We start from the raw sequence: 27,766 nt of genomic DNA on the forward strand, positions 1-27,766 counted from the left end.
TTTGCCTACACACGACACAGCGCACTCATTCTAGCTTTAGCTTAGCTAGTCCACATGCTTAAATTAGTCGTGCTAGTCTAGAACATCTTTCATCCATGCATCATCTCTTCACTGAACCTTTTATCCTCACTGTCAAGAAACACAATTTTAGCATTAGCCACATGCTAACAATCATGCTCCATACGAACACCACATTGTAGCGTTTCACAAACCACATGATCAAATTAAAAAAAAAAGAGTAACATTAGCAAAACAAACAAAACATTGTTGGCCACTCTTTACCCACCGACCAATTTGAAGGCACATTATATATGCCAATCCACATGCTAACATTAGCCATGTCAAAACAATCCTCGCAAATCAAATGGCAATGCTTTTCAATGAGCGGACAGCCACCGAGTTCATTTGATTTGTGTAAACTCGGAATTGTCTATAATTCACTATTAAACGTATATAATAGATCAATTTTACCATAGCATAGGTTGTACTAATCCACATGCTAACAAATAGCATTCTGGTAGCAGCCGTGCTAATCTGCAAAATAATGATCAGGCAGCAAAAATATTAACCCACTAATAAATGTAGGTAATAGTCTAACAGTATTTTGTCATTGGTAGTGCTAATCCACATGCTAATAAAACATGACAGTTTTGCATTAAGCAGCAAGATAATCGGAAGTCGATAGCCTTTGTCAAAAATTCACAATTGTTGCTCAAGGTTAGGTTTTTTTCAAAATGTTTGCTGGTGCTGAGCCATTGAAAGATGTAATACCAATGTTGACCACGGGGTGGCAGACAGCGCCTACAAACCAAAGCTGCAATAATTTGAGGCCGAAGAAGAAGCTCTTCTTCGACATAAAGTTCAGGTCATGGCCACTACAACGTCGAAAGTAGCCAAATAACAGTTGCAGTTTGTTGTTTTCACAGCGTTGACAGTTTGTTTAAAGTGCAAGAGTTGTCAAATTGGTGTCTTTCAAAAACATCAACATACTCAACGCTGACGACTGCGAGGAAGCGAAGCAGGTGTTGTCATAATGAATTGCCTAATAATTAATTGCGGGGACGGCGGACGCCTCCAGGATGCTCAGCAAAGGGCAAAGGTCAGTGAGAGTGACACACTTGACTCATTTGGGGATTTTGGAATGACAAACAAAAAAACGCTTGTGTAAAACAAAGATAATCTTGGTAAAAAAGGCACTTACTGTTGGTTTGCACTTTGGCAATTTTCTGACACATTTCCATCTTTGAATGGGATTTTAAAAGATAATTCATGGAAGAGGAGAGTGTGTGTGTGTGTTGGTACAATTACGCATCCACGTGAGTGTCTATGGCGGTGGCTTGTATTGTTGTACGTTGTGATATATATATATTTCATATTGTTTGTATACATTGTCGTTAGTTTTTTTCAAATCATGTGACGTATGACGTATGAAGCAGCAAGTGCTTCAACGGGGACGGGCAAACTGGGTCCTAGTCATGGAGGGCCGGCATCCTGCAAGTTTCGGATGTTTCCCTTCTCCAACACACCTGATTCATATGATCACCAGCAAGCTCTGTATCAGCCTGATAACAATCCTGTTCATTGGAATCAGCTTTGTTGGAGGAGGGAAACCTCTCAAACCTGGAGGACTCTGACCATCCACCTCTGAACCAAGAACCCGACTACTTGATGGGACGATCATCTTGCGGTGAGTTGTTGACGAGGTCGTTTTCCAGGTGTTCATTTTGCACTGCTCTAAATGTCACCGCGGCTTACGTCACAATTTCTGGCTAGCTCACGAGCTACATGCGGCTTGGACAGGGTTTTGGTGTCATAATGTAACAAGTGCTTGCTTTTTTTCATTTTTTTTCCATCTAAGCATCCCTTCAAACGCTCATCCTTACTCGTCTCACCGTACAGTATTTGAAATGCTAACATTTTCAAAGCCTCTCCAGCATCATTTGCTCCAGTTGTGTTGTGGCCGATTGTTTTCCAAATGTGGAGAAGTTGTGAGAGAAAGAAATAGAAGAAAAGAAAGCGGCTCAATTCAGGAGATGTCGTTAAAAAAAAAAAAAAAAAAAAACCTGGTTTGAGTGTTCCCCACCTGACACCTGACATATTTCCTCACAACCGTCTAATCACTAACACAATACACATATTCAGCAATCTTTAATCTATAAAAAAAAGTATTTTGATTGTTTTTGAAGTGCAGTCTTGCTTTTGGCCAGGAGAGGGCGCTATGACTGAAGCTTGAAGAACTGAAGCCATTTTTTTTTTGCTGCTTCTTCACAACATCGAGTTCAAGTTATTACTTTACAAGTACAAGTCAAATGAGTAAAAGTCACCAAATATTTTGAGGAAAACACTACTCATGTACTGAGTAACTGTGGGTGTCTGGATTTATTTTTCATCAATTAAAGCATGATGGTTAAAGATAAATTCATATATTGTCCAACCAGATTGTATTGGAACTGAAAGAATGAATTAAAGAAAAAAAGAAAAATAAATAATGAATTGGACAAAAATAACTTCATTTCTGCCACAAGAAATTGTCTGTAAGGAATTTTGGCTTGCCACTATGAAAATGTGTCACTTTGACAAGTTTGCTTCCATGTGAGGTTAGCGGAGATTTTGCCGAGTAAATAAAAACATCCTCTTCTAGAAACGGTGACGTGTAAGAATTAAAAATCCGTCATTTGTACTTGCTCACAATGATAACATTTGTTGTTAAGAACATAGTTTGTAGTTACTGCTGGTAACGCAAGCAGCCTGAAATAATATAAAGGGTATTTGTCGTGATGCAAACACACAGTAGAAATAATAAATCATTAAAAAAATATATATATATATATTCATACAATATGTCGTGAAGAATGAACAACAAATAGTGAAAAACAGTCTGTTTAGACTTCAGTATCGTTTTGGTCTGAATCTTAAACTATTTGTTCCCATTCTTGTGTTTTAACTTACTTTCAAACCAAGTGGCAGCCATAAAAGTCATCGAGAGCATAACCGGCAGCGGGATCAAATTGGCGTCGCCATCGAGTGTCCCGCGTACGAGGGCCAATCAGCTCTGGGTTTTCCTTGGCATGACCCGCCCTCTCTGCCTCTGATTGGCTCATCAGTCTTCATTCCCCAAATCAGCCAATCTAATCAAGCGAAGGCAATTCGAGGCCGAGGCACGTCTGAACGGCGGCCATCTGGGGGGGGGGGGGGGGGGGTGATTTAGTGTACGCAGTATACCCGGCCGGGACTGCACCACTGCTGAGACCCGACTGTCTGACAATCCTAAAGTAAAATTGCGCCAGCAGCAATAAATAAAAGCAAAATGCAATCAAAGCAGCTGTGAGCAAAACAAAAGTTTCTGCTGAAAGGAAATCGTTCCGTAGGCGATGACAGGCCACGCCTTCCTTCTTCTTGTCCGCATTCCCGCCAAAGGTCAGGCGGCGTTGGCGTCCACAGCGGCAACAACAGCAAGCTTTTGTGGGGCCGAGTGGGCGGGGCCTGTGAACCCGCCCCTCATCCCGAGCGCTTCTCATTTTTAAACCAAAAGAAAGAGTCCAAGAAAAGGACACTCGCCGGGCTGGCGTCCTTTACAACGATCGGGGAAATGTTTTTCACACGACTTGCCAAAGTCGCGCTCCGATGGAGGCGGATTCTTACACTAAATGGATCGATAGAAAGATCGATAGCTTTATTGTCTGTTCCTGGCAAAATCGCAATGTTTCTTTTGCCACGGCTGTAAAACAAAGTTGAAAAGTCGCATTCAAACTTCACACACATTTAAAAAGATATTAAGACGGATACAAACAACCAATAAAACTTAGTGCGGTTGGTTTTGTATAATTAAGAGCATCTATTGCAAAATGATTTTTTGGTCAGTGTTTGTTTGTTTGTTTTTAGTTTGGAAGGAAGGCGTGTCTTGCCCTCGGCTCATCCTCGGCGATGGCGTTCGTCGTCACAATTGTGCGCTTTGGCGTATTTTGCTGTCTCGCTTGATTATTCTTGACAGTTTGGATTTGTGTGAGAAAATGACAGCAGCTTGTGACGTTGTAGATGAACGAGTGATTTAGGAAAATCTTTACTGCTGTAAAAAAAAAGCTGAGCTTTATGAGCAGGCGAGTCGCAGTTGGGCCTTTTTAGAGATGGCGTGTTGAAAACAATTTGCCAGTGGTGGGACATTGTGATTTTCTGGGATTGTTGTCACATTTGACAAATTTCACCTTGAATCTGTTTTGCTAAACTCTCAAGCGACTTTCATTCTTGGACTCTTGCTTTCCTCCCGATTCTATTCAGGACTTCTTTTTTCTTTTTTTGAACTTGCCTTTTTTGCTTCCTTTGTGTTGTTTTGTCGTCAGCAAAGTTTCACTCAACGGCCGGCGAGCTCCGTCCTGAATGTGGAAACACCGCAAAGGCCCGAAAGGCCTGCAAATCACACCCAAGATGCTCAAAGATGCTCTTTCTTCTTCTACGTATTGAGTGCAGGTCAATGACGGACTGACTGCTTATCGCCACTTGGTGGCAGGAAGCTTTATTGCATCTCCCATGAATTGAATGTCTAACGTATGCAAAAGTCAAATTGTTTGGTTGGCGCTGGCCGTGTCCTTCGTCCATGCTTATGAATCGCTCAAGTGGGGGAGGCTTGTGGATGTCGTCGTCGTCATCGTCGTCATCGTCATCGTCGTCATCGTCATCGTCATCATCGTCGTCGTCATCATCGTCATCCGTCCAGGAGGTAGCAAAGTCGCATTCTGGACCAGAATCACAAACACAGATTGCTGCGGACCCCTGAAGGTGTGGACAGGTTCCTCTGAAAAGTAGGCGGAGTTTGTGAGCCTTCCCCAACAAAATCATCTTCATGCCTGACTGTGACACATCATCTCTACTCTGGCCATAAAAGGAGAAACATTTGTATGTGGCTCCGCCTCCTCCTCTGACGCGCACACGCACACGCAGGCCAGCAAGGAAACGCATGTGGGCTATTGGAACAATCATCATGATCCTATTGAAGTGTTGCCGCGGCGACGTGCCTGACGAGAGCCGTCAATCGTCTGCGTTGCGTGCGAGACAAAACGGAGCGGACGCCAGCATTGTGGTAGCAAGTCGACTTTTATTGTGGAGAGCGAATGAAGCTCGTTAGCGTCGTTATTGCAAGAAGTCGCTCAAAAGGGAGAAAAAAGAAGCAAAACCAAAACCAACCCAACAATAATCGGCGTCTCGCGCAAGGAAAGCACATTTGTATCAAAAGTCCTGAAAAATCTTCAGTAGAAAAATATGTCAAGACCCCAACGAGCCTCCAAATCTTCATCGTCATCATCGTCGTGATGGAGGCCGGCTGATGTTTAGGAGCTCAAAGTGATGTCATTTTTTTATTGCTTCACACGTGAAAGCAAACAAATTCAAACGGATTTGGGGTGCGTTGCCGTGGGCACACGCACACGCACACGCACACGCACAGCCACACACGCATCGTACCTTGTTGTTAGAAAGAAAAGGTGAAAAGGGTCTGGCGAGGTCAGGCGCGTGGGGTCAAAGGTCACTTAGCATCCGGCTACAGCAGTAGTCCTTCGCAGCTGCCAAAGCCCGCCCACCTCACCGGGCGGGGCCTCTTAGGGGGGCACGTAGGGCGGCGGCGAGCGGTAAGGGGTCATGTTCTTGGGGCGCGAGCCCTTCCCGTCCTGGGGCGCGGCGAAGGGCGGCGGCGGCTGGTAGGGCGGGGCGTTGGGGTCGTCGGGGTCGTCTCGGAGCGCCGCGTACTCGCCGGGGAGCTGGCGGCCTCGGGGCGCCGCCTCCTGCGGGCCGGCCTCGGGGTACTCGGGCGGCGGCAGGGGCGGCTTCTCCTCCAGCAGGATGAGCGGGGCGCCGGAAGACGCCGGCGCCTTGGAGTCGTCCAGCTCGTCGGCGAAGATGATGGGCACGCCCTTCTTGATGAAGGTGGCCTGCTCCTCCAGGGTCAGCTTGCCCTTGCGCTTCTTGCGGTAGCAAATCATGGCCACCATTCCCGCCAGCAGCAAGATGGCCGCCACCACCACGGCGGGGATAACGGTGTGCAGGTAGACGTCGTCGGCGCTCTGCCGGCCGGTCCCCGGGGCCGGGCTGACGGCGGCGGCCGGCGGGCTCTCCGCTCGTCCCGGCGGGATGAAGGAGAAGGCGGAGCAGCCGGCCCGCCCCTCGGCGGTGACGGCCAGCGGCCGGAAGTCGGGTTCGAGGGCGCGGCGCAAGTTGGCGCTGGGCCTGCCGTCGGCGTCGCCCAGCATCCGGCTCAGGCTCATGATGTCCTCGGCGGGGCAGGGCGCGTGCGGGAGGCTGCTGTTGGTCCACTCCACCAGGATGGAACCCTTGCTGATGTTCCTCAGGCTCACTGTGCTGCAGTTGCGCTCGCCCATGGCGGCCGCCAGCTTGCGCACCAGCAGGATCTTCTTGTGGATGTCGCCCGACAGCCGGCGCGGTTCTCCCTCCAGGCGGGCCGCGAACATCACGGGACTCTTGTCCTTGGCGGGCCAGCGGCCCACGCGCACCTCGATGGCGTCGATGGCGTTCAGGCCGCCTTTGTCGGTGGCCTGCATGAAGTACTCGTGCTTGCCGGCGTGATGCGCGTCGGGGAGGCCGTAAAGCAGCTGGCTGGTGCTGCCGGGACAAAAAGAGCGTTAGATGGCACTTGGAACGTGGCCGGAAATGGCCGGAAACGGCGCTGATGTGCGTAAGTCGGAAGTCCGTGGCATGTACGCGGTTGGGATGGGAAGTGAAAAAGAAAAAAGAAAAGACAAGAAGAGGCCAGCTCACATTCCAAGAAAGTTCGGGGGGGGAAAAAATTTGGGGGATTATTTGAACTCGCTCGAGCTTGACACAGAAGTTGCAGTTCCGCTTTTGGCCAGCCGTGGCAGTCGCCAGTAAAAAAAAAAGCAACTTTAAATTCTGAAGCAAAAGTTTTCATGTCATTGGATTTTTCTTGCAATCGTTTTTTTTGACTTACGAGTGCCTCAACTTTTCCAGTTCCGAGTTACGGCAGTCGCGCGCCATTAGCTATGAGCGCGCGCAGCGAGGAATGTAGCGGACTTGCGCGTTCCAAAATGGAAGAAAGCAGACGAAAGCACGCACCTGTTGAACTGGATCCAGGACGTTTCTGCCACCGCTTCGTTCAGGTTCTTCCTCAAGCTTAGACGCAGCTTGTCGGTGGTTCCGTCTTCTTTGTCGAAGAAAGTGTCCGAAGGGATCTTGACCTCGAAGTACGTCCCCACCAGAGCGTTGACCTGGTCGACGGGGTTCCGCAGAACCGGTTTTTCGTTGTACGGGTCCAAGGGCGGCCCCGGGGACGGCGTCGTGAGTGGCCACGGCTTGGCCGTGGATGTCTTTGGCTCGCGGGGCGCCGCTGTGGTTTTGGGCCTTTTGGGCTTCTTGGTGGGTTTGCGTGTGGGCGCGGGTGGCGTGGCGGTGGCGGTGGCTTCCACGAAGATGGGCCGGGTGGCGGTGGGCTGGATGGCGACGCTGCTGGTGCTCTCTATCGCCCTGGTGGGTTGAGGAGGCCCCAGGGTGGGCGTGTGGGCCAGCGAGTCTCGGACCCGTATGGTGGGCTTTCCCGGCAGCGGGACGGGACCCCGCACGGGCGGGGCCGAGCTTTGGGGGGGCGCCGCGACTGACGGGGACGATAGCGTGGGGACCACTCGCGCGGGCGGCTCCGCCACGGAGGACGGCGGCAGAGACGTCAGGACGGGCGTGGGCGTGTTGTTCATTTGGCGCCGGACACGTTTGGCCACGTGAGGCTTCTTGTTGGCCACGTGCCAGCCCACCACGGGGTACCCCAGCTTGGCCGACATGGCGCCCCGCTTGGCCGGACCCTGGACGCCGGCCAGGTTGGGGACGCTGCTCTGGTCCAGCGCGCAGCCCAGCTTCCAGGACAGCAGGGCGCCGTTTTCCACCACCTGCAAGGACAAAGACGCATGGTGGTTTGCATCGCAGGCTCGTCGTCAAACTCCTCCCTTTCGAGAAAAGGTGCCGCCGTGGGCCAAGGAGCGCTAATGCTAACCATCAATGCTAACAGAAATTGTTTCAGGCAATGAACTCTTCTCAGACCCTCTTAAAAGTTGACAGGGATTCCATCCAGCACCCTCGAACCCAAGTTGCTGACTGTGCCATTGAGATGTTTTATGATTAGCTGGAACGTAATCGGTTGGACTGGAACAAGTCCAAGTTGTGGGCAGAACCGCGTGGGCAGAACCGCGGTCATTACGCGGCTTTAGGACGCAAAAAACAAGAACAAATAGACCAGGGGTGGCGACATCCGGTCCTGGAGAGCCGGAGTCCTGCAGGTTTTGGATATTTCCCGTCAAGTCCAGTTTATTTCTACGGCCCTTAAGAGTCCCAAAGGGCTTCACATGCCGGCACTTGACAAATATCAACGACGTCCCCCTAATCGAAGCACAAGAGGGCAAAGAAAGACTCCAAAAACCCCAACAGGCAAAAAATGAGAAACCTTGAGAGGAGCCCGCAAACGTCAACACAGCTGATTCGTGATCAGCTCATCGGCAAGCTCTGCATGAGCCCGAGAACTATTCTGTTGATTGGAACCAGCTGCAGTTGGAGGAGGGACGCCTGGAAAACCTGCAGGACTCGCGGACCTCCAGGACCGCAGTTGGCCATCCCTGAAGTAGACGGACTGAGTGGGCGAGTCGTAAAGCTGCTTAAGCCCGTTGGGTTTTTGGAGGCTTCAACTGGAAGGCAACAAATTGAGAGCATGCTGGTCTTGACTTCCTGGACCCAAACGGCCATTTTGTCAAGTGACAAGCGGCGAGCAACGGGAAACTTGTCCCTCAAACGGGACGCGTGCGACGTGGATGTCGTCTAACACTCTGCGGAGTTAACGCAACTCCAGCTTTGGACATTCATTTCACTGCAATTTTTGCTGTGCACAAAATGGCCGCCAGAGCCAGACTGACCTTCTTGGCGTTCCCCGGTCCTGCCATGAAGGCGGACATGTCGAAGAGCCTGTTGTTGACCACGGGGACCACCTTCATGAGGGGGAGCTCCACCCCCGAGAAGCTCCTCATGTTGTCCAGCAGCGCCACCCTCTGGCGGCCGCTCATCTTGGTCAAGTCGGCATCCAGGATGACCGTCAGCACGGTGAGCGATTCCTCCGGACCGCACGACCAGCCGGCGGCGGCGGCGGCGGCCGCTTGACTGCTCGCCGCCTCGCTGGGATCTTCGGGGCCCACCTGGATGGAGACGACCTCCCAGGAAGACCCGTTGGAGACGCTGGCCGAGATGTCGTAGACGCCTTTGTCCTCATCCACTGGCAGTCCCTGCAGCGTCCTGCGGGGGGCGTCCCAGTGCAGCCAGGACGGGAGGCCGTCCTTCCCGGACTCGCGGATCTGAAAAGCAGTCGTAGTTTACTGGATTATTATTATCATTATTATCACTTCTCTGTGGGGGCACGTGTGGACAGACCAGAGATTGGTCGCCAGTCACTGCCGGGCCCGTGGAGACAAACGAGCACATTGCGCTGGCTGCTTTGGCATGAGATGAATTTGACAGACCACGCCCACTCACCTCATTAGCCATTCAGTTATGCGTGTAGGCCCACGCACACACGCATGGACGGATTGAGGAAGGGAAGAAGAAAGGAAGATGAAACTGGAAAAATGTGGACGGAATACGAGGGGGGGGGGTGGCTGGGGGGGGGGGGGTGGCTGGGGCGGGTTCTTGACCACAGACGACAAAAAGTGGAAAATGTGGAGGGAAGGTTGGAGGCTCGTTAAACAGCGAATGTTGGCAAATGGTGGAAAGTGATGACGTCATCACGAAGTTGCGCCATCAAGTGGCAGTGGGCGTGGCCTGATTTGCATCATCACTTCCTGTTTGGGTTTAATGCGTTTGAGGCTCCACCGCCGTGTGTGAGATGATGGGCAGCGGCCAGATGTGCACGCACGCACGCACGCACGAGAATACGTGAATCGGCGCAGTTGCTATGTCATTACGCGCACGCACGCACGCACGAGAGCGTGAGTCAGCGCCGTTACCGTGTCATTAGTACGCTCGCGGTTGCTTTTTAAAAGACGCACACGCACGCACGCGCCTTGCGGCGAGCCATCGCGACCGCCGTCAAGGCGAGTACTTGTTGCCGAAGAAAAACATTTAACATTTTTTTTTATATAATTCTGCATGAATGTTGATTCTGGTTAACGTCCGCATTTCTTGACCGATTGCAATCGTTTAAAATTGAAACTGTTGAGCTCATTTGCAAGCGTCAGCAGCTCCATTCAAAATTTCCGCGGGAATTTTTCTAGATCTCAAATGACATTTCTTATTTGTTCCAAATTGAAGAGACTTGATGTCATTTTCCATTTCAATCAGAAATAAAGGTTTCAATTTTAGAAATTTCAACTTATGGAAATCGATTGAACTAAAGTTAACCAAAGTTGACAATTTGTAGTTCTTGGATTGAAAAAGGGTCATCATGTTTTTGCTTTTTTGTTTTTATTTTTAATATCCTTCCAAAAAGCACTAATGGGCCAATCAAAAAAGAAATGTGTTCAATTTCCGGGTACAACTTTTACAAAAGAACGTTTGTCATCAATATTTACAAAACGTGAAAAATACACGTTTGTTGGGCAAATATGATGTCATATTCTCTAACTTTATTTGAAGAACTTAAAAGGAACAAGCCGTGCCAACTAATATTCCTAAACTGAGTATTAAAAAAAAAAAATTCCCACACGGCAAACAAGTTACTCTAAGAATACAAATACTCTGAGTATGAGTCAAGTAAGTTACTTTTGTCATTTCCTTCCCAAACAAAGACTCATCAAGTCAACTTTGGAATCCATTTGCTTGCAAAGCGCAAAACGTGAGCCGCAAAGCCGTCGACGCGGCGACTGACCTCCAACAGATGCTCGTCCATCTGGCCGGGCAATTGGAAGCGGAAGACGCGCCCCACCGGCGCCCAGGCGTCGGGGAGGTCGGCGAGGTCGTGGCGGGCGGCGGCGCCGGCGGCATGCGGCGCTTCCCGGAAGTCTCGCAGGAGAGACGAGCTCATGGACGCCTCCAGCTGGCCGGGCGCCGCGTCCGCCTCCGTGTCGGCCCCGCCTACCGTCGCCGCCGCCAGCAGGGCTGCTAGTCCCGCCCATATCCGGACTCCGCCCATGTGCGGCATACTCCTCACGCAGGGGGAGGGGCTTACACCCGGAAGCAGTGGGATCCTCCTCTTTTGCCCCGCCCCTAGTTGCCGTCACTTCTTTTCACTCAGCGGGAAGTCATGGCGGGCGACGCCCACAACCTGAGAAGACGACGAGAAGACGGTCACGCAAATTGACGGCGTTCTACATCAATAGCGACTTTCAACGTTGATTCATTTGGAAAAGACACGATTCATCCAAAAATGTTTGATCACATCAACATACATTTTTCTTTCGATATCTCGTCTAATTGGAGGCCGACATATTTGTGTTGTCGCTCTTAGGCAACCGAGTGCTGCCGCCGCATTCTGTTAGTTCACCAGCAGATGGCGATCAATTCTAAACACTGTCACTTTAATGTTCAATATATGGACTTTTATTGAGCCATCATTATTGATCTTTGTAAGTCAGGTTCAATCGTCCATTCAGGAAGCACTTGAAGCAGATCCAAAGGTCAGAAAATGTTCAACTTTCTGTAAGGGTTCGACGGGGAAAAAAAAAAGGGGAAAAAAGTGACTAAACAGACGTAACATTTGTTCAAGTTGCATTGTGGAGTTTTAAAGGTTCAACTTTGTTTCTCCATCATGTGTTTTCCCATTAATTGACCGGATGAGTACAAAGAGGCCTGACCTTTGAACTGCAGATGCTCGCGTCTTGCCTGAATTCCCTTCCGACTTGACACAGAAGCTGCAGTTCCACTTTCGGCCACAGGTGGCAAGTGAAAAGTGCCACAATGCACCTTGACTGAAGACTTGAAAAATATCAAAGGATTTCTGGAGCCTTTTGGCACCGCGGTGATCTCACGCACGCACGCACGCACACACACACGCACAGACACACAAAAGGAGCGGCCGCATTGATTGGTCCCAGCATTTGAGTGCTCGTCTTTGTTAGCTAATCCGCCTCGGCCACGCCCCCTCTCCGCATTCCTTCCACAATTCGTCTTTTTCACTGCAAAAAAAAAAGCTCAGAAGTCTAAGGAATTGTCAAGAAGTAATCTGATTACTCCACTACCTTTGATGCTATTAAACTACTAAGACCCCCTTTAAGCCCCCATGATAAACTCGACAGCCATTAACAACGGCGTGCGCGTGCGCGTGCGCGTGCGCGCGCGCGCGCGTGTTGTTATTCATGCAGCTGTGCAAGTGGGCCCCAGGTGGGCCCCAAGGGTCAACGAGGACTTGTTGGCTTTTGTCCGCTTTTGGGGCGCGGCAGAGACCCCGCTGATGCGCTCGGGTTCATGGCCGCACAAACACGCCGGACGCAAAAAAGAATTGGCCGCAGGAATTCCCGCCCGGCAACAACAAAAACAGGACAAGAAAAAAAAAAAAGTCAGTCGGGACACAACGCTTGCCTTTGTTGCCGGGCTAAAAATGTCCAAAACGACGTCGTTCAATCTTCCACGACGCACTCGCATGCCCGCCCGCTCATATGAGAACACGTCATTCGCACCCGAGCACAAACTCACGTATGCTAACGAGCACAATAACAAATCTCACCAACATGCATGAAGAAAAACAACAAGTTTGTTCTGCAGCCCGACAGAAGTTGGTCAAGTTTTCTGATCGCACGCGAGCGAGCCACGAGAGAAAAGCAAACGTCTTTTTATCAAACGTGTCGATTGTGGTTTTGCATTGGAAAAAGATTCGTTTGGAAATGAACATCACATCAATCAACATTCTCCGAGAAAAAACGAAAGTCGCCGCATTTGTTGGTTTTGTACGACAATCCAAACTTTGTTTGTCCGAAGCAGCAAAATCTCCAAACCAAACGTTTCGTTGCCAAGCCCAAAATGGAGTTTCAATATTTTGGATTTAGCCGTCAAGTGGCTTGCGTTGGTGGCACGCGTGCGCATGGCACTTACTTGACCTTTGACCTGGACTTGCAAAAGCCTACGACGGCTTCAGACCGGACGGACCGCGTCCAGCGGCAAACGTGCTCATGATGCTTTTGACTTCTGAGTGAGATCATCAAGCTCATTCCACTCGCATCTCAAAGCGCCTCAAATGATGAAGACGAAGATGATGAAGACGCTCAACATGAAAAACAAGCTGAGGGAGGCGAGAAAATTTGCGTGTGAACTTTTGGCAAAAAAACAGCAGGACGTTGGTTTGTTGTGCTTCAACATATCCCATCATGCTCTGCGTGTGCAGGAAGGCCACGCCCCCTCGCAAACACACAACCATTCATCTCCTTCACGCTCTTTGACCCTCATCCCGTGTGTGTGTGTGTGCGCACACGATCGTGGAATCTGTCAACCGAGACGTCCTGACACTCCCAAATCTCCCCCCGTACCCCCCCCCCCCCACTTGCTTAAAGCTGGTGCCAATCACAGAAGCACGACAGCAACTCGCCAGCGTTTGTCGTCCGCTGACACGTCGCCGCCGATGTTGAATGTTACTTTTGACACGTCAACGTCTGACATTTCCTGTTGCGACTTGTTTGCTTCCGCTCAACACACACACGCAAGGACATGAAGTTTATGCAAATGAGACATGTGAGCGTCCAATCAGACGTGAGGGGACTGTCGTCTGGTGTGTCCCAGTGGACGAGCTCCTGTTTGACTTGGTTGCGGTTTCCGTGGTTACCGGCAGAGCGACATGCTGGGCTGTTTGCAGGCAAGGGAGGAAAATTCCTCAACAGCCCAAATGAGACGCGACGCGCAGACGGACCCTCGCCCGTTGGGACCCTCGCCCGTTGGAACCCTCGCCCGTTGGGTCCGGGAGCGCAATTTGTTGCGAAACGGGCACGAAATGAGCGCACGGCGGCTGGCTGGCAAGCGGCCAACAATGTGTGCAGCTGCTGAAGCCAGTTGGATTTGCAACGTGAAATTTGGAAGGCCTGCCAATCACGACGAGGCCCACAAAAAAAGTGTCAGCATCCCCAATAAGGCGGCAAAAATCGTCCCCATTCTGGTCTCATTTTGCTCACGTGGTCAAAACCATCAAGACAACACTTAGCATGTTAGCAGCAAGAGGTCAACATTCCACAGCGAGGGCGACCTTCACCAAGCACGCAGCTGCTCCGACGCCACATTCTGGAAGTGTGACCAGAGGCCGGCGAGACAACGGCGCTAAGTCCACTTAGCCAAAGTGGTCATTAAGATTGAATTAAGCGTCACCAGCGAGCTACGTGCTAGCCAAAATGCAAGTCTCCACTTCAGCTCAGCTTCTGTCGCACCTTTGGACCATTCTGATGACGTCGAAGGTCCGCAAGAGCTCATTAGCATTTTGACACCAACAAACAGTTGTTGAGGTGCGTCAAAAGTCGGACAGCCAACACGTGGCGGTGTACTCAGCTGTGTTGATCTGTGAGGAAGGTCAGTATCATCATCCTCACACCTGTGAGCGTGCGTGTCAACGTGCGCGGAATGACAAGCAGGCGCGCGAACGCACCGCGTGTACGTGCAATGAGGTCACTACACACCAAGTTCGACTGAGAATTTCCCCCCCCAAGAGCCGGACAAAAATAACCTCGCGCACGCGCACGTCAGCAGGCATGTCCTTCCGTCGTGCACCTGTTCTTTTGGTGACACACGCGAGAGTACACGTAGGCGCGCGCGCGCGCCAGCGGGCCCATCGAGCGTGCACGCGCACAGGCCAGTATGAAAAGAGGCTCCCGCAAAACGTCGCCTTCCTTTCCGTGCACAATTATTCTCTCCTCCCATAGGTGACACGATCGCGCGCGCGCGCGCGTACACACACACACGCACACAAACGCGCGCATAGACACTGACCGCCGTGAAGGTTTGGTGCTGCCGGGAATGTTTTCCTCTCGCGGCTTCGGGAACGAAGAAGAAGACGAGGACGAGGAAGATTGCGTGCGCAGCGCAATCGTGGCTCCGTGGCGCGCGTGCGCTCAGACCGGCGGCGACGGCGGCGGCGGCGGCGGCGGCGGCGGCGACGTCTTCGGGAGCGAACCTTCGGGGATTCGCTCGGGTTCGGAGCTTCCTGGCGGCTGCGCGCGTTCGCGAATGTCGGCCGGCCGAGATCCACAACGGAGCAATACATGCAGGGGCGGGGATAGAGGCGATGGGGGAGGGGCCAGCGCGAGGGGGCTCCCCTTTACTTTCCAGTCCACCCCCTTCAGCCTTTCCTCACTCTCCTTGTTTGATCCTCTCACTTTTTTCACCTTTCTTCACGTCATGATTTCCGACGCTGCGTGCATGTGTGCACTTGATGACGTCACTTTCCACGCTTTGAATTTTGACACCGTTCATTTGGCAAGAACTTGCAAGGTAGCACAGCCGAGCTGAGCAGCCCGGATTGATCTACCCACTTCTGCAAAATATGATTTTTTCATATTCTTTAACATTTATGCAACGTTCACATATGTACACACGCACACACCCACACACACACACACACACTGCACATAAAAGCCACGGGGGAGGAACTCAGGAGCACGTGACAAACAGCAATCACAGACAAACATAACAAACACACCCAAAATAAACAAAAGCAAAACATGACATGATTGACATTGGACATTGGCGAGGGGCGTGGTTTCAGCAGACACGCCCCCAGCATTTGAGAGCGCAGACAAGCGCGTTGACTTTTCAGCGTCTTCAAGCCGGATTTTCTGGACGCTGGTTGCAGTTTTGCTTCTGAATGTCACCAACATCCTACACACTTGAGGAAGAAGGAAAAGAATGTCAGCCTGGCGACAAGCACGCTGTGGCATGCCCGCGGGTGGGCGGGGCCAAGCGAGAGGGGGATTGGAATGCTCCCATCTTTCTGGCTGACAAACGACAGCCTTCAATTTGTGGACCGATGAAGACCTTCCAGAAAGTTCCCACTTTTGCAGTTTTGTCCAGGTGCGACCCTCAGCTCGACTTGATTGACCCCTGAAGAGAGCCAAAGAGCCACGCCCACTGGCTGACCCCGCCCCCAAGGCATCGGCTCGATGAGCATCTGTTGGACTGTTTGCAAAAAAAGGACCCGACGCCTCCAAGCCTGAAAATCACACACACACTTTGTGATTTTTATTTTTGTCTTCAGTTGTCATGACAGGGACCCCCCACCGACCCCCCCACCGACCCCCCGCCACCCTTATCTGTCTATTTTTACACTTGTCAGCTGTCTGTGTGTCGCCTGGCCGGCCGGCGGCAGACGCGCTATTTTTAGAAAGATCCAAAATGGTGGATGGTGGCGTTCTTGGGGTGCATTCCATTTCTCTGCTTACATTTGACTCACCCAACATGGCTGCCACGGGAGACAAGATGGGTACGGGTGGGCTTTTTTGGGGGGGTGTCTGGAGACAAGCTAACTTTAGCCGCTAACCTGTTTTCAGCTGCCAACTCAGTAGCCAGGAAGTGTGACGACATCATCGCTCCCTTTTTGTTTGTCCTGTGACATCATCGGCAACACAAGACCAAATGATGACTTTTGGCTGCTGACGTCCCTTTTTTCACACGTTCATCTTTCGGACAGCAAATGCGCTTTGACGCTTTCCAACATGTACTTTTCATGCTTACTGAAAGCGTTTGAGATTTGACCTCACTTGTGTTCACATTTGTTCGCTGTTGTCACATTTTCTGACAAAATATAAAAAATGCCGAGTCGGCCTGCGCCGCCGCTGGCTGAAGAAGAAAAAAAAAAGTCTCAACGTGTCTGCAGGGACGGACTGCTAACAAAAATTTACAAAAATGATTTGCCAACTTGGGGGGTGCCGACCACCGACATCTGCTCAATCAGACTTTGCTCAAAGATGCTTTCATCCACAGGGTGCTTAGTGTTTTGTGCAATGACCTTTGACCCCGACGGTCTCACAGGTTGCGAATGTGACCTTTGACCCTCACACAAAATCACACACATTCCACAACCAAGGTGTTGCCACGGTAACACGGCTACAACTTCCTTCCAACACCTGAATGTCGCTCGCCCCCCAACGCGCACGCACACACGCACGCACGCACGCACACGCACACACATGCTTGCATGGGGGACGGAGTCGTGCGTGAAGAAGAGACGTTCTGCTTGTCAGGACTCGCTAGCGCAGATGATGCTCATTGCTTTGTGGAAAAGTGTGTGCGTGTGCGCGCGCGCGCGTGTGCCAACCCCCAACCGTCTGCCAGTCAGATTAATGTAGCGCCGCCTTTTGTGTGAATGCTCAGGAATGTCGGCCACTTTGTAACGCGCGCTTGTGAAGACAAAGCGGACACGAGAGACAAAGAGTGACAGGAAGTGAAAAAAAAGAATGCAAATGAAAGTGAGAAAAGGACGAGAGCGCAAACCAGCACGTTGATGAGCTGCTGAATCCAAATGAATGCAGATTAGCACGACACAATGCTAACGTGGATTAGCATAAAACAAAGCTCATCTGCTGCAGCTGTGGCTTGCGGAAGCTCGTCCGCCTTCAAACACGCCTTTGCTGCCGATTGGCTCTCGTCGAGGCGCAAAAACAGCGGCCGAGGGGATTTCGCCACTTTCAAATTTCAAAAGTTTGTGGCCTTTTGCATTGTCGTGGTGACAACGCCACAGACGCAGTCAGCAGGTGAAGGCGTGTCCTCCGCATCGGACTTCGGCGTGTTGCCTTCCTCATCCTCGTCCTCCTCCCTCCGCTCCCGCGGGCCGCTCAGTTTTTGTCTTCTTGACGACGAAGCAGATGACGGCGTCAGGAAGTGGAAGTGATGTTGAAAAGCTTCCGCAGGCCTCGACTTCCTCGGCTGCCGCGAAACGGATGCCGGACAAAAGCCGTCCGGGTCATTTCCTGATCCTTCCCGGGTTCTCTCAAGCCTCCTTTTTTTACTCGCCTGCGACGCCATTTCTCAAGCAGGCAGAAAACATCTGGTTGTGAGTAATCGCACCTTCCTCGTAGGCCGGGTCGGTGCCAAGGAGACTCCGGTCCAAGGTTTGCCATGAAGCCTCGGCACTGGCCCGCTTCCCTTTAGGTTAGTCTTGACGGATGTTCCTCTCGTTCGGTGCTGTGGGTTCGAATGACATGGTGATGCATCCTCCTGGGGTAAAGGTCATCCCTCTCCGCAGGTACGGATACGGTCCCGTCTTTTCTGCTGCTGCGGCATCGGTCTGGCGCGGACCCGCCGCGGCTGCTCGCTCGCTCGTATGTAAAGGTGAGGACGGCGTTTGTGCGTGCAGATGCAGCCTTCGTCAATGTTGCCGCATTTGGACAGGGTTCGCGACGTCACCGGCGGCCGCTCGGCAACCGCATAGCAGGTCACGTGCGGCGCAAACGGCGTAGGTCGTGAAATGAAAACAACGGCGTTGGCGTCCGACACGGGCTGCGCGCAACCGACAGTCCCGCCACCCCTCGCCAACAAAAAGCGCACTGACCGGATGAGACGCAGGCTGGTGACACAAGATTTCGTGTTGTTGTGCTAGGAACAGCAAAAAAAAAAAAGAAAAACGTTTGAGTTGGCTTTACATTTACCATCGTCATCATCATCATCATCATCATCATCATCATCGTCATCATCATCCAAATACAAACACTCCTTTTGTTCCTTTTCACACTTCCTGTCTGTCCTACAGTGTGGTGCTAATACCAATGCTAATACCAATGCTAATGCCAATGCTAATGCCAATGCTAATGCCAATGCTAATGTAAACTCCTGGACTGATTCTTTCTCACTAGGACCTCTTCACTCCACAACCTTTCACCCCCAGCCAGGCTCATCCTTCTGAGCATGCATGTCTATTGCCTTATAAGGTCTTGCCTTCCTCCCAGCATGCTCCACCCCCTCCCTCAAGTGCGCTCGTGCGTGTGTGTCTTCATCTTATTCTGAATACTACAACATATTTCAAGAGACAAAGGTTCATGTAAAGGCAAGCTACTAAAATAAGGGGGCGCACGCGCACGCGCACGCGCACGCGCACAGATAAAACATGATGATTGACAGCAGCACATGTTGACGTCTCAGTTAGTCGGTGTAATGTGAGGTCACTCAACCAGCAGCCATGTAATGGCAATATAGCAGCTAGCATAGCAGCTAACGGAGGCAACACATTTGGAAGCGGAAATGCTAGTCAACATAGCAGCCAATTGTTGGAGTTGAGCAGCCGTACGAAATGTGGCTGTTGGCAAATCAGCAATTCTAAACATCTGACATCATTTGTATCATAGTAGTTCAAATAACATCAGCAAGACTCAAAGTTGCCATAAAAGTGTACATTGTAGCTGCTAAAAGCGGCTAAAGTCGTTAACACAACAGTTCACATAGCAGCCAAGTCCAAAAATATTGCGGCGGCGGCGGCGGCGGCGGCGGCGGCGGTCAACGAGCTCAACTCCTAAACTGAAGACATTGATTGGGCTTTCAGATCGGCAGCTGCGAATGACACCAGAGTGGAAAGTTGCGCTTTTCATTTGACGGCCTTTCCATGCGTCAGCGACGTCACGCTGTTTGGCGGGAACGACAAACTCGGCGCTTGACGCACCTGCCTGACGTCATTTAAGCTCCAGGGATGATGATCATCGGCCTCAAATATGTTTCCCATTTTAGGATGATGGAAATCCGTATCATAAACAATCCACCTGTTCACAAGCACTGCACATACGCAGTCAAACCTGTCGAGTAAATTGGACTCTATCTGGACTGGGCAGAACCAAATCGACCGTCATTTTTACACTTGGAAGAATTGTGGGGGGAAAAAAATGAATGGACTGAATTTGAAGAAGGAACTCGGCACCTTCAGCTTGGGAGTCGGCCCGTCTACGACCCGAGCCACGCGTGGCCCGCTGTGTGTGAGTATGTCACCCGTGTCAGCTGGAGAAAAGCAATCAGTAGGCGGGGCATAGCTCAGGTGGAGTGAAGCAAACAGTAGGCGGGGCATAGCTCAGGTGGAGTGAAGCAAACAGTAGGCGGGGCATAGCTCAGGTGGAGAGAAGCAAACAGTAGGCGGGGCATAGCTCAGGTGGAGAGAAGCAAACAGTAGGCGGGGCATAGCTCAGGTGGAGTGACGCAATCTCCCAAACTGAAGGTCGTGAGTTCCTTCCTCAACCCGTGAGTGACTTTTAGGATTTTTTTCAATTCTTTGACTCTTTTCCAAGTGTAAATCTTAGTCTACTCTAAACCGGAGTCTATTTGGTCCCACTCTATAAACGCTACAGAATTTACTGTGTATATACTGTACCTTTAATACTTACGCAAATGATAGCTCTAATAATAGACATTTATTATCTCCAACATCTCAAACTAGCCACTTACAATACTGTAGAATTTTGTCATGCATTGCAAATACCGTTTTGAAAACCACACTTGAAAAGGACGACACAATCCCAAAGTTGAAAAAGATTGACTGAACCTTTATTGAACATATGAAATGCTGAGGCTCGTTAACATGACAGCAAAGCAATGAAGTTTTGTAAACACCGATTCTAAAGAATTCCATGTTTGGCCAACAGGCGGAGCTCTTTTGCAGTGTGTCAAATGCGTCGAAGGAGTGTATCATTTTCGGGCAAATCTTGTCCAAAGTGGTCTCGCTTTCTCCATCCCTACCAGTGTCGATCATAATCATAATCATAATCATAATCATTGGCGCTTTAATGACGTCAGGCAGGTGTGTCAAGCACCGACCATGAAAGTCGGTGGAAGCAGCACGCGTGCACTTTTCAAGGCGCACAAGTTGATCGACTCGACGGCTGCCTGCGGGTTGGGGGGCGGGGGTCTTCGATTTGTTTGCCATGACAACAGTCAGGAGTTCCATCCTTCTGTGATGCCAAATTTTCAGTTTGCGCGTCACGTGACGGAAGCTTGGCACGAGGCAAGACTGCCCTCTGCTGCATGCTGAGTTAACTGCAAGTCAGTTGCATTACTTATGGCTTGATTTGATGAATGTCACTTCGTTTATCTTACAAACCCTCCGCGGTCATTTACGCTTGTAAGTTCCTTTTATTTTATTTTAAGTTATTCCAATGAAAGCTGAGCGTTTTGTCGCCATGGTTACACAAGACCGGAAGTGAGCCCGTCTGTGCTCGCTAGCATGCTAGCTGGCGCTTCTCTTTTTGACACATTGTGATGGTCCAAAGTCGTGCAACACAGCACGCACGGGAAGAGACGTGAGTACGTTTTCACTTTGCTTCGACTTGAGCATGAATGATGACATCACGGCAGCTTCGGCGATGACGTCACGGCACGGCGGCACCTGCTCTTAGCGTTTAAATAATGCGTTGCGTGTTGTGTGTCAGAAGACGAAGAAGAAGAAGAGCGTGACATTTGCATCATGTTGAGCTTCACGCGAGTGCAGCCTCGAAATGTTACCGAAATGAAGTTAGTTTTAGCTCAGATATTCGATATTTGACAGACATTCGCGGCGCCTCCGGGGACGCCGCCTCGGTCTACGGACTCTACGCGGATACGCTGCGGATACGCTGCGGATGCGCTCCAGGAGCTCGCGTTGATGGCCACGGTGTCGAGCCCAAAACATTTTGTGTGGCCCTTGCAGAAATTACGGTTACATTCAAGCAACGCTATGCGTGGGAAAAAAATATTTTTTGTCCAAAAATGTCATCAAAAAAAACAAATAGTCTCTCTCTCGCTCTAATATTTTATTATTTTATGATCAGATGAAACAAAAGACAAAAGACAAAAGGGTAAGCTGTCGCCAAGAAAAACAGCATCCCAACTGTCAAACATGGTGGTGGGAACCGAATACTTTGTGGGTATTTTTCAGCCCCTGAATCAGGCTACCTAATCACAGTAAATGGCACCATGAGAAGAAAAGAAAAAAAAAAAGACTTCCCAAAACAACATTGACAGTCTGTGTGGTGAAATGTGGTCTCGAGCAGTCAGTGGACAGTTTAGCATGACACAATCCCAAAAGGTGAAGAAATATTTTCGCAGTGGAACATTTTGCAGTGGCCCGCCGGACAGTCCAGACTGGAATTCTGTTGAGAATCTGTGGAGGGAACTCAAGATGACAAGAAAAGTCTCCAACTTGAAAGAGATGGAGCTCGTAGCTAAAGATGAACGACAAAAACATCGGCCGAGACACGCAAACAAGTTGATCAGCAAATGTCTTTTATTTGTTGTCATAGCCAATAAAAGCTTTTTCTATTGATTTTTCAAATTTTTTTTCAGCTTCAATTGCTTTATTTAACAAATTGAAATCAAAAGCCAAAACATGGCAAACATTAAGCAAAGCAGTACATTTATTTATATTTTTTGGAATCTTATTGTTTTTATGTATTTATTTTTACTTTTATTTAGGGATATATATACATATTTATGTATACATGCATTTCATTTTTGAATGATATTTTTTATATCTTCTTTTATCTTCACTTTTTGTCATTTCTTTTAAATTTGGGCAGTTTTGGTCCTTCATACGTTTGTGCCGCCGCCGCTGAATATTCTTGTGTCAGTTAGCAGGTGAGGATGAGTGCTGATGATGTCACAAAGGGCGTGGCCTGCACGCTGAAGCCGCCGGTGTTTCTTCACTTTGGAGGCGGAGACGGCAAAACGCAGGCGTGTTGCTCGGGCGTGTGCGTGATCGACGTGGCCCTGCCCCCGGGGAAAACCGTCAACGTGAGTCCACCGCCGTGATGTCATCAGATCGACACGAGCGACAACATGTCGATGATGTCGTCAGATTGAGGCGATCGCCTTTAAGAATTTCTACACGGCCCTGCTGAGCGTGAGGCTGCAGAGGCGGAGCCCCGGCCAGGAGGGGGCGGCGGCCAAGTGGTGCACAGCCCTCCGGGACCGCCCCCTCATGAACAACCCGCACACGGAGGCGGGCGCGCAGGACTACTACACCATCGACAGGAAGCAGGTGAGTGCGCGTTTGCACCGTCTGGTCTCGCCGCCGCTGGTGCGCCGCTGGTGCGCCGCTGGTGCGCCGCTGGTGCGCCGCTGGTGCGCCGCTGGTGCGCCGCTGGTGCGCCGCTGGTGCGCCGCTGGTGCGCCGCTGGTGCGCCGCTGGTGACGCCTTGTGGTTGCGTCGTGTTAAATGATGATATAATTTGTCATCATTTGCGTGTTCCAAAAAATTGGAGATGAGGCTTCTTTGTGACAAAGGCTCCTTCGAAGGATGATTTATTACAGAGATCTCCGGTCACCATCTTGAATATCACGTAAAGAGTGTGTCAATCCAAGAGTGCGCGCCCCCTCCCTTGCGAGAGAGAGCTCTTATACACCCCAGTTTGAAAGCAAAACGCCTTTTTCTCCTCCCATGAATAAGAAAAACAGATTGGTTCTCACACAATATGTTACATAATAGAATTTTCGTACACAGTTCGCAGCTGTGTTCATCTTTTAGACAAAATATACTCTCAGGGTACTTTTCGTACCTTTTTCCCAAAACAGAATCTCACAAACAAATTGAACTTGATTTAGAGTGGCCGTAAGTGATGGTGCGAACAGAGTGTGTGTGGGTGTGTGTGCTCTCTCAGAGCAGAATCTGTTCTCACGCAGGACACTTGAGAAGAAATTTTAGACAAAAACAAGGTACCAGATAGGTTAAGATCAAGTTATACTGAGTTTAACATTATTACACCTGCTCTACACATCTATAACTAAATTCAACATGGTTAAAATATGAAATAAAGAATTAAAAATGTTAATAATGTATAACAGTCGTGGTGCTGTTCAGATGCAGGTGGACCCGGACGACGTGTCGTGCGTCCGGCTGATCCTCAAGCAGCCGTCGTCCGCCTGGTTGACCTTCAGCCTGGAGGACGTTCGCATTTTCCCTCGCACGCAACCTGTACGTGAAAGCGGCGTGGAGCTTTTTCGGGTCAGACGGCACCAAAATTGCCGGCCAGGAAAATGACGATGATGTCATGGTGATGTCATGGTGTTGCAGGAACCTGACAAGGAGCTCTCCGATTGGCTGTTGGCTCTGAACCTGCTTGAGGGACGGCCGCAAACGCAGGTACGTTGGCGAGCGAGACGCAACGTGACGTAGCAGTGCGCCCGCGTCCAACCTTTTCAAGTCGCCAGCTGTCGCGGATCCCAAAAGTTGCCGCCAAACTAACCGTCAATATTCAAACACATTATTACTAATAATATGCAGCAATCAAGATTTCCGATGAAAAAGATTTGTCTTTGTCTTTGTTGAAATATTTGCACTTGCGCTTTTGTGTAGCGCTTCAACTTGATTTGTGCCGTTGACGTCGCCGTTTGCAAGACGCACAAAAAAATCAGTCAAGCCGGCGACGCTGCCGGAAATCATTTGAAAATCAAAGCGGATTCTTGTCAGCGTATTTGTGAACAATTTCATTTTCAAGGTCTTATTTTGCTCGCGCGTGCAAACAGTTTGTGACATTAAATGTCATGTTTGACTCAAAGTGGGCTTTTTTCCACCAGCAGTCATCGATATTTTTTTGGAATGACGCTCGCGAGATGGAGCGCTTCTGATGTTGGATGGATGGAATCGGATTATTTTACAATTTAGGATCATGTATTCGTATTCGCGGAATTTGACGCTATCTAAAAATGAAATGATTCCACAAATGTGTCAAAACTTTAGAAATGATGTTTTTGAGTGCATCGATTTCATATTTCAGGAGCGCAACGATTGAACGCTAACCCAAAAAGTTGAAAGAAATTTAGAGTTTGGGAATTTTCATTTTAGTTTGCTTTTCTTTTCTTTTGAGTTTTTAATTGAGTTCGTTTTAATTAGTTTTCAGGGTGCTTCTGTTAGTTTTTTTTTCGTTTTAGTTCTTTAAAAAATGCTTAGTTTGAGTTTGTTTCAGTTTTCGTTTTTTGTTTTGAATGTGTATTACTTGTGCTTGTTACTCGAGGTGGCAAATGCCGGTCCAGAAAGGTTTGGCTTTAGCCATTGATGCTAGCTAGCTAGCTAGCTCCCTAGCAGGTAAACGAGCAATCATGGGAGCTAGCCACTTAGTGTGATGCCCTGGCACGTGGGCAAGGAGAGCCGCCGAAAGTGAAAAGAGCGCTGTCGGCCGGCCCCGCCTCACGAGTCACACTTGCCATCCGCAAAGGCTTTCTGGACCTTCTGCTTTGGATTTTGCCACCTTTTGTCTTTTTGGGCTTTGACGTAGAAGCGGCGCGAGCTCGGAGTCCGTTTGGAAACTCCGAAGTTTGCCCTGCGCGTGTACTGTGGCTGTATGTGAGAGCTTGTGCGCCCCCCGCAGGTCCCGGTGGACGCGGCGTCCGTGTCCTGCGGCCTTCAGCAGATGTGGGCCTTGAGTCAAGTCATGCAGAGCAGCCAGAGCCACGCCGCCTCCGTCGGACGCTTTGACGTACGCACACGCAAACACGCGCACACGCAAACACATCTTTCATCATACGTGGGCTGAAGCCGAGGCAAAAACTGCCTGGAGCTGCAACCAGATGGAAGCAAAGCACTGCTTTTGTCTAAATGAAGTGACTTGAGTTGATTGGCAGCAGAGATGCTCCAAGGCAAGCAGCAACTTTTTTCCAAATCAATCCACTTCCTTAGCAACAAAATCAACAGTGAATAGGTGACTTTTTCCCCCGATAAAAAATACAATAATAATCTTTCATAAAAATTGAAGTAGACGTTAATCTTTGACTGCCAGACGTTTTCCGAAACGGGACGTCGCCAGTGCCGGCCCATTTAAGCATTTTGACTGATCTTTCAAGGTCCACAGAAAATGTTGTGTTTGGACTATGGAAACACACATACTACCAAATGAAGGATTGGACTCTCAGCTTTCATCAGAAAAAAAAAGTTTGTTTCTACCTTATTCCGTTCTTCAGTAATCAACAATAGAAAATGGTTAGTTTCACCAAACTTCTCTGTTTTGAAACAGGAAAAAGAGCTTTTTGTGAAACGATGTTATTTCAAGCACTCTAGCGAATTGTACACTTCTTTTTGTCCATGAATGATGCCACAAACACCTAAATAGTGCTTTACTTCTGTAAAACGCTTTCACCAACAATGAAAAAGTGTTTTTTGGTTGCAAAATACGTTTATTTGCATTCAACAGTGTAACAATTTGACAAAACAATTTCGCAAACTATTTACAAATGTGTGCAACTGTGGTACGACTTACAATTATGTGGATGTTTCAAATACAGTTTTTCCTTTTGTAACGCTCTCCTGCGTGCAAGGAGACGCCAGGACTCGCACAACAGTTTACTTTCACTTTGTCCGTTTTGCGTGCAAACGTTACACTTTCTTGACGGCCTTTTTTTCCGGGGAATAAATAGCAAGTAGCAGACTGTACACACTTCCTCTGATGAATACGCATCGGACTCGGGGCACTCTCCGTCGTCCGATCGAACGTCCGCCTGTGCGTGCTCGGTTGCGTTCCGCGTTACGACACCGTCATAGCCGCCGCATCAGCGGTTCCAATTTCGCCGTCAAGCTCGGATTCACCATCATCATCATCGAGGATGATCATCGTCGTCATCAATGTGCTCTTTTAGCGTTGGTCGATGCCTTTCGTCTTGTAAGTGTAGAGCTGCTTTGCAAACGGGCACCACTTCCTCCTCAGCCATCTAGAACCCCCCCCCCACCCCCCCACGTCTCCTACTGCCGCGTCAATGCTTTCCATCCACGGAGTCATCACCCTCATCATCATCATCGATGATGATCATCGTTGTCATCAATGTGCTCTTTTAGCGTTGGTCGATGCTTTTGGTCTTTGAAAAAAACGGCTCGGGCGTGAGCTCCTCGCAACCGGTCGCCATTTTTCCTTTGTTTTCCATTCTGATCTCCTGCTTGACGCTCTAGCTCCGCCTCTACTGACGCCCACCCGATCTTGTCAAAAGACAGTCATCGCTGCCCTCTAGGGGCCAGAAATAGTCCTTAGGCACAACAGACCTAATTGAAACTTTCACCACAGATGCGGAAGGCTTCCCCCGACCCGTTTCAAAAAAAATAAAAAATAAAATTGGATGACGTCTTTTGACGTCATTGGCAGCCCTCCGTAGGTTTTTACTTGACGTCTTTAAACGTCAGTGGCAGTGAAAGAGTTAATGCCATTTCCACATTTTCTCTTTCTGCTTCCTTCACTCTCTCCTTTCTACTACCGTACTTTCCATCCCTCTTTTTTTTGACATCACTCTTCCTTCCTTTCAAGGTCAAGGTTTATTTAGACAGCGCATTTAAATATAGTAACGCTGCCCAAAGTGCTTCACATATTAAAAGCATTTATATGATGAAAGAGAGAATGGACATTTAAAAGAATCAAACGGAGATATGCAAATGAGCTAGCATGCATATCAAACGCAATCATCATCATTAAAAAGTAGAAATGGAAATAGCACAAAGACAAGAAATAAAAACTACAAATTGAAGCGATCCGGTTCAGCTCAATTTTCTTGCTGGTCGTGACTGACAGGCAGGTCGCGGGCGGGGCCAGCGGGCGGGGCCAGCGGGCCCAGCTGTCTTTCAATTATTTGCTAACAGCCTGTGTCAAGAAAAAACAAAAAACAGTCATCGTTCTATACAATATCCTCAGGAATTTTGATTGCGATCATCTGTTGACTAATGAATGAAAAGGAAACAAGTCACATATATGGTTGGATTTCTATTCATAATAATCTATTCATGGTTGACTTTTGTGTTTTTTGCAGGTGGACGGCTGTTACGATGTTCATTTATTATTTCTGACATAAAACAATCGATTTTTGCATGAATTTCTAGTGTTGAGCTCCCTTTTGATGTGACTTGACTCCCGCATATGACAAGAAAATAAAAATAAAAAAAAGAAAAGGAAAAGTTGTC

General features: G+C 49.4%; 2 protein-coding genes across 15 annotated transcripts; one reads left to right on the forward strand and one right to left on the reverse strand.

Moving 5' to 3' along the window:
- Positions 1 to 837: 837 nt before the first annotated feature.
- nicn1 (nicolin 1) lies at positions 838 to 27,740 on the forward strand. 10 transcript variants are annotated; one of them, XM_077577980.1, is made up of 7 exons: positions 838 to 1,099; positions 22,471 to 22,629; positions 22,694 to 22,876; positions 23,696 to 23,809; positions 23,909 to 23,977; positions 25,203 to 25,310; positions 27,616 to 27,740. In XM_077577980.1, exons 1-7 carry the CDS (start codon positions 1,034 to 1,036, stop codon positions 27,655 to 27,657), a joined length of 741 nt encoding a protein of 246 aa, XP_077434106.1. In that variant the 5' UTR covers positions 838 to 1,033; the 3' UTR covers positions 27,658 to 27,740. The 10 variants fall into 10 exon arrangements, with proteins under 10 accessions (XP_077434106.1, XP_077434110.1, XP_077434112.1 ...); XM_077577984.1 differs by lacking the exon at positions 838 to 1,099 and adding an exon at positions 20,003 to 20,106 and having other exon boundaries at positions 22,467 to 22,629; XM_077577986.1 differs by lacking the exon at positions 838 to 1,099 and adding an exon at positions 20,020 to 20,106.
- LOC144059103 (dystroglycan 1-like) lies at positions 5,070 to 15,239 on the reverse strand. Of its 5 annotated transcripts, none has more exons than XM_077577959.1 (5): positions 15,068 to 15,239; positions 10,853 to 11,248; positions 8,913 to 9,344; positions 7,078 to 7,898; positions 5,070 to 6,606 (listed from the first exon to the last, which is right to left on the reverse strand). In XM_077577959.1, the coding sequence occupies exons 2-5, from the start codon at positions 11,123 to 11,125 to the stop codon at positions 5,589 to 5,591; spliced, it is 2,544 nt and encodes an 847-aa protein (XP_077434085.1). In that variant the 5' UTR covers positions 11,126 to 11,248; positions 15,068 to 15,239; the 3' UTR covers positions 5,070 to 5,588. The 5 variants fall into 5 exon arrangements, with proteins under 5 accessions (XP_077434085.1, XP_077434084.1, XP_077434088.1 ...); XM_077577958.1 differs by having other exon boundaries at positions 14,884 to 15,239; XM_077577962.1 differs by lacking the exon at positions 15,068 to 15,239 and adding an exon at positions 14,328 to 14,854.
- Positions 27,741 to 27,766: the final 26 nt, after the last annotated feature.

This window comes from Vanacampus margaritifer, chromosome 10 (assembly GCF_051991255.1).
Source record: "Vanacampus margaritifer isolate UIUO_Vmar chromosome 10, RoL_Vmar_1.0, whole genome shotgun sequence".
Lineage (NCBI taxonomy): Eukaryota > Metazoa > Chordata > Actinopteri > Syngnathiformes > Syngnathidae > Vanacampus > Vanacampus margaritifer.

Bases quoted from the DNA above. Each gene is read 5' to 3' on its own strand.
- nicn1 (XM_077577980.1), top strand. From the start codon at position 1,034: ATGAATTGCCTAATAATTAATTGCGGGGACGGCGGACGCCTCCAGGAT. The intron at 22,630-22,693 runs GTGAGTCCACCG...TGATGTCGTCAG, and splicing joins CCCCGGGGAAAACCGTCAAC to ATTGAGGCGATCGCCTTTAA. The intron at 22,877-23,695 runs GTGAGTGCGCGT...GGTGCTGTTCAG, and splicing joins ACACCATCGACAGGAAGCAG to ATGCAGGTGGACCCGGACGA.
- LOC144059103 (XM_077577959.1), bottom strand. From the start codon at position 11,125: ATGCCGCACATGGGCGGAGTCCGGATATGGGCGGGACTAGCAGCCCTG. The intron at 7,899-8,912 runs GTCAGTCTGGCT...TTGTCCTTGCAG, and splicing joins GACCGGGGAACGCCAAGAAG to GTGGTGGAAAACGGCGCCCT. The intron at 6,607-7,077 runs GTGCGTGCTTTC...TTGTCCCGGCAG, and splicing joins TCCTGGATCCAGTTCAACAG to CACCAGCCAGCTGCTTTACG.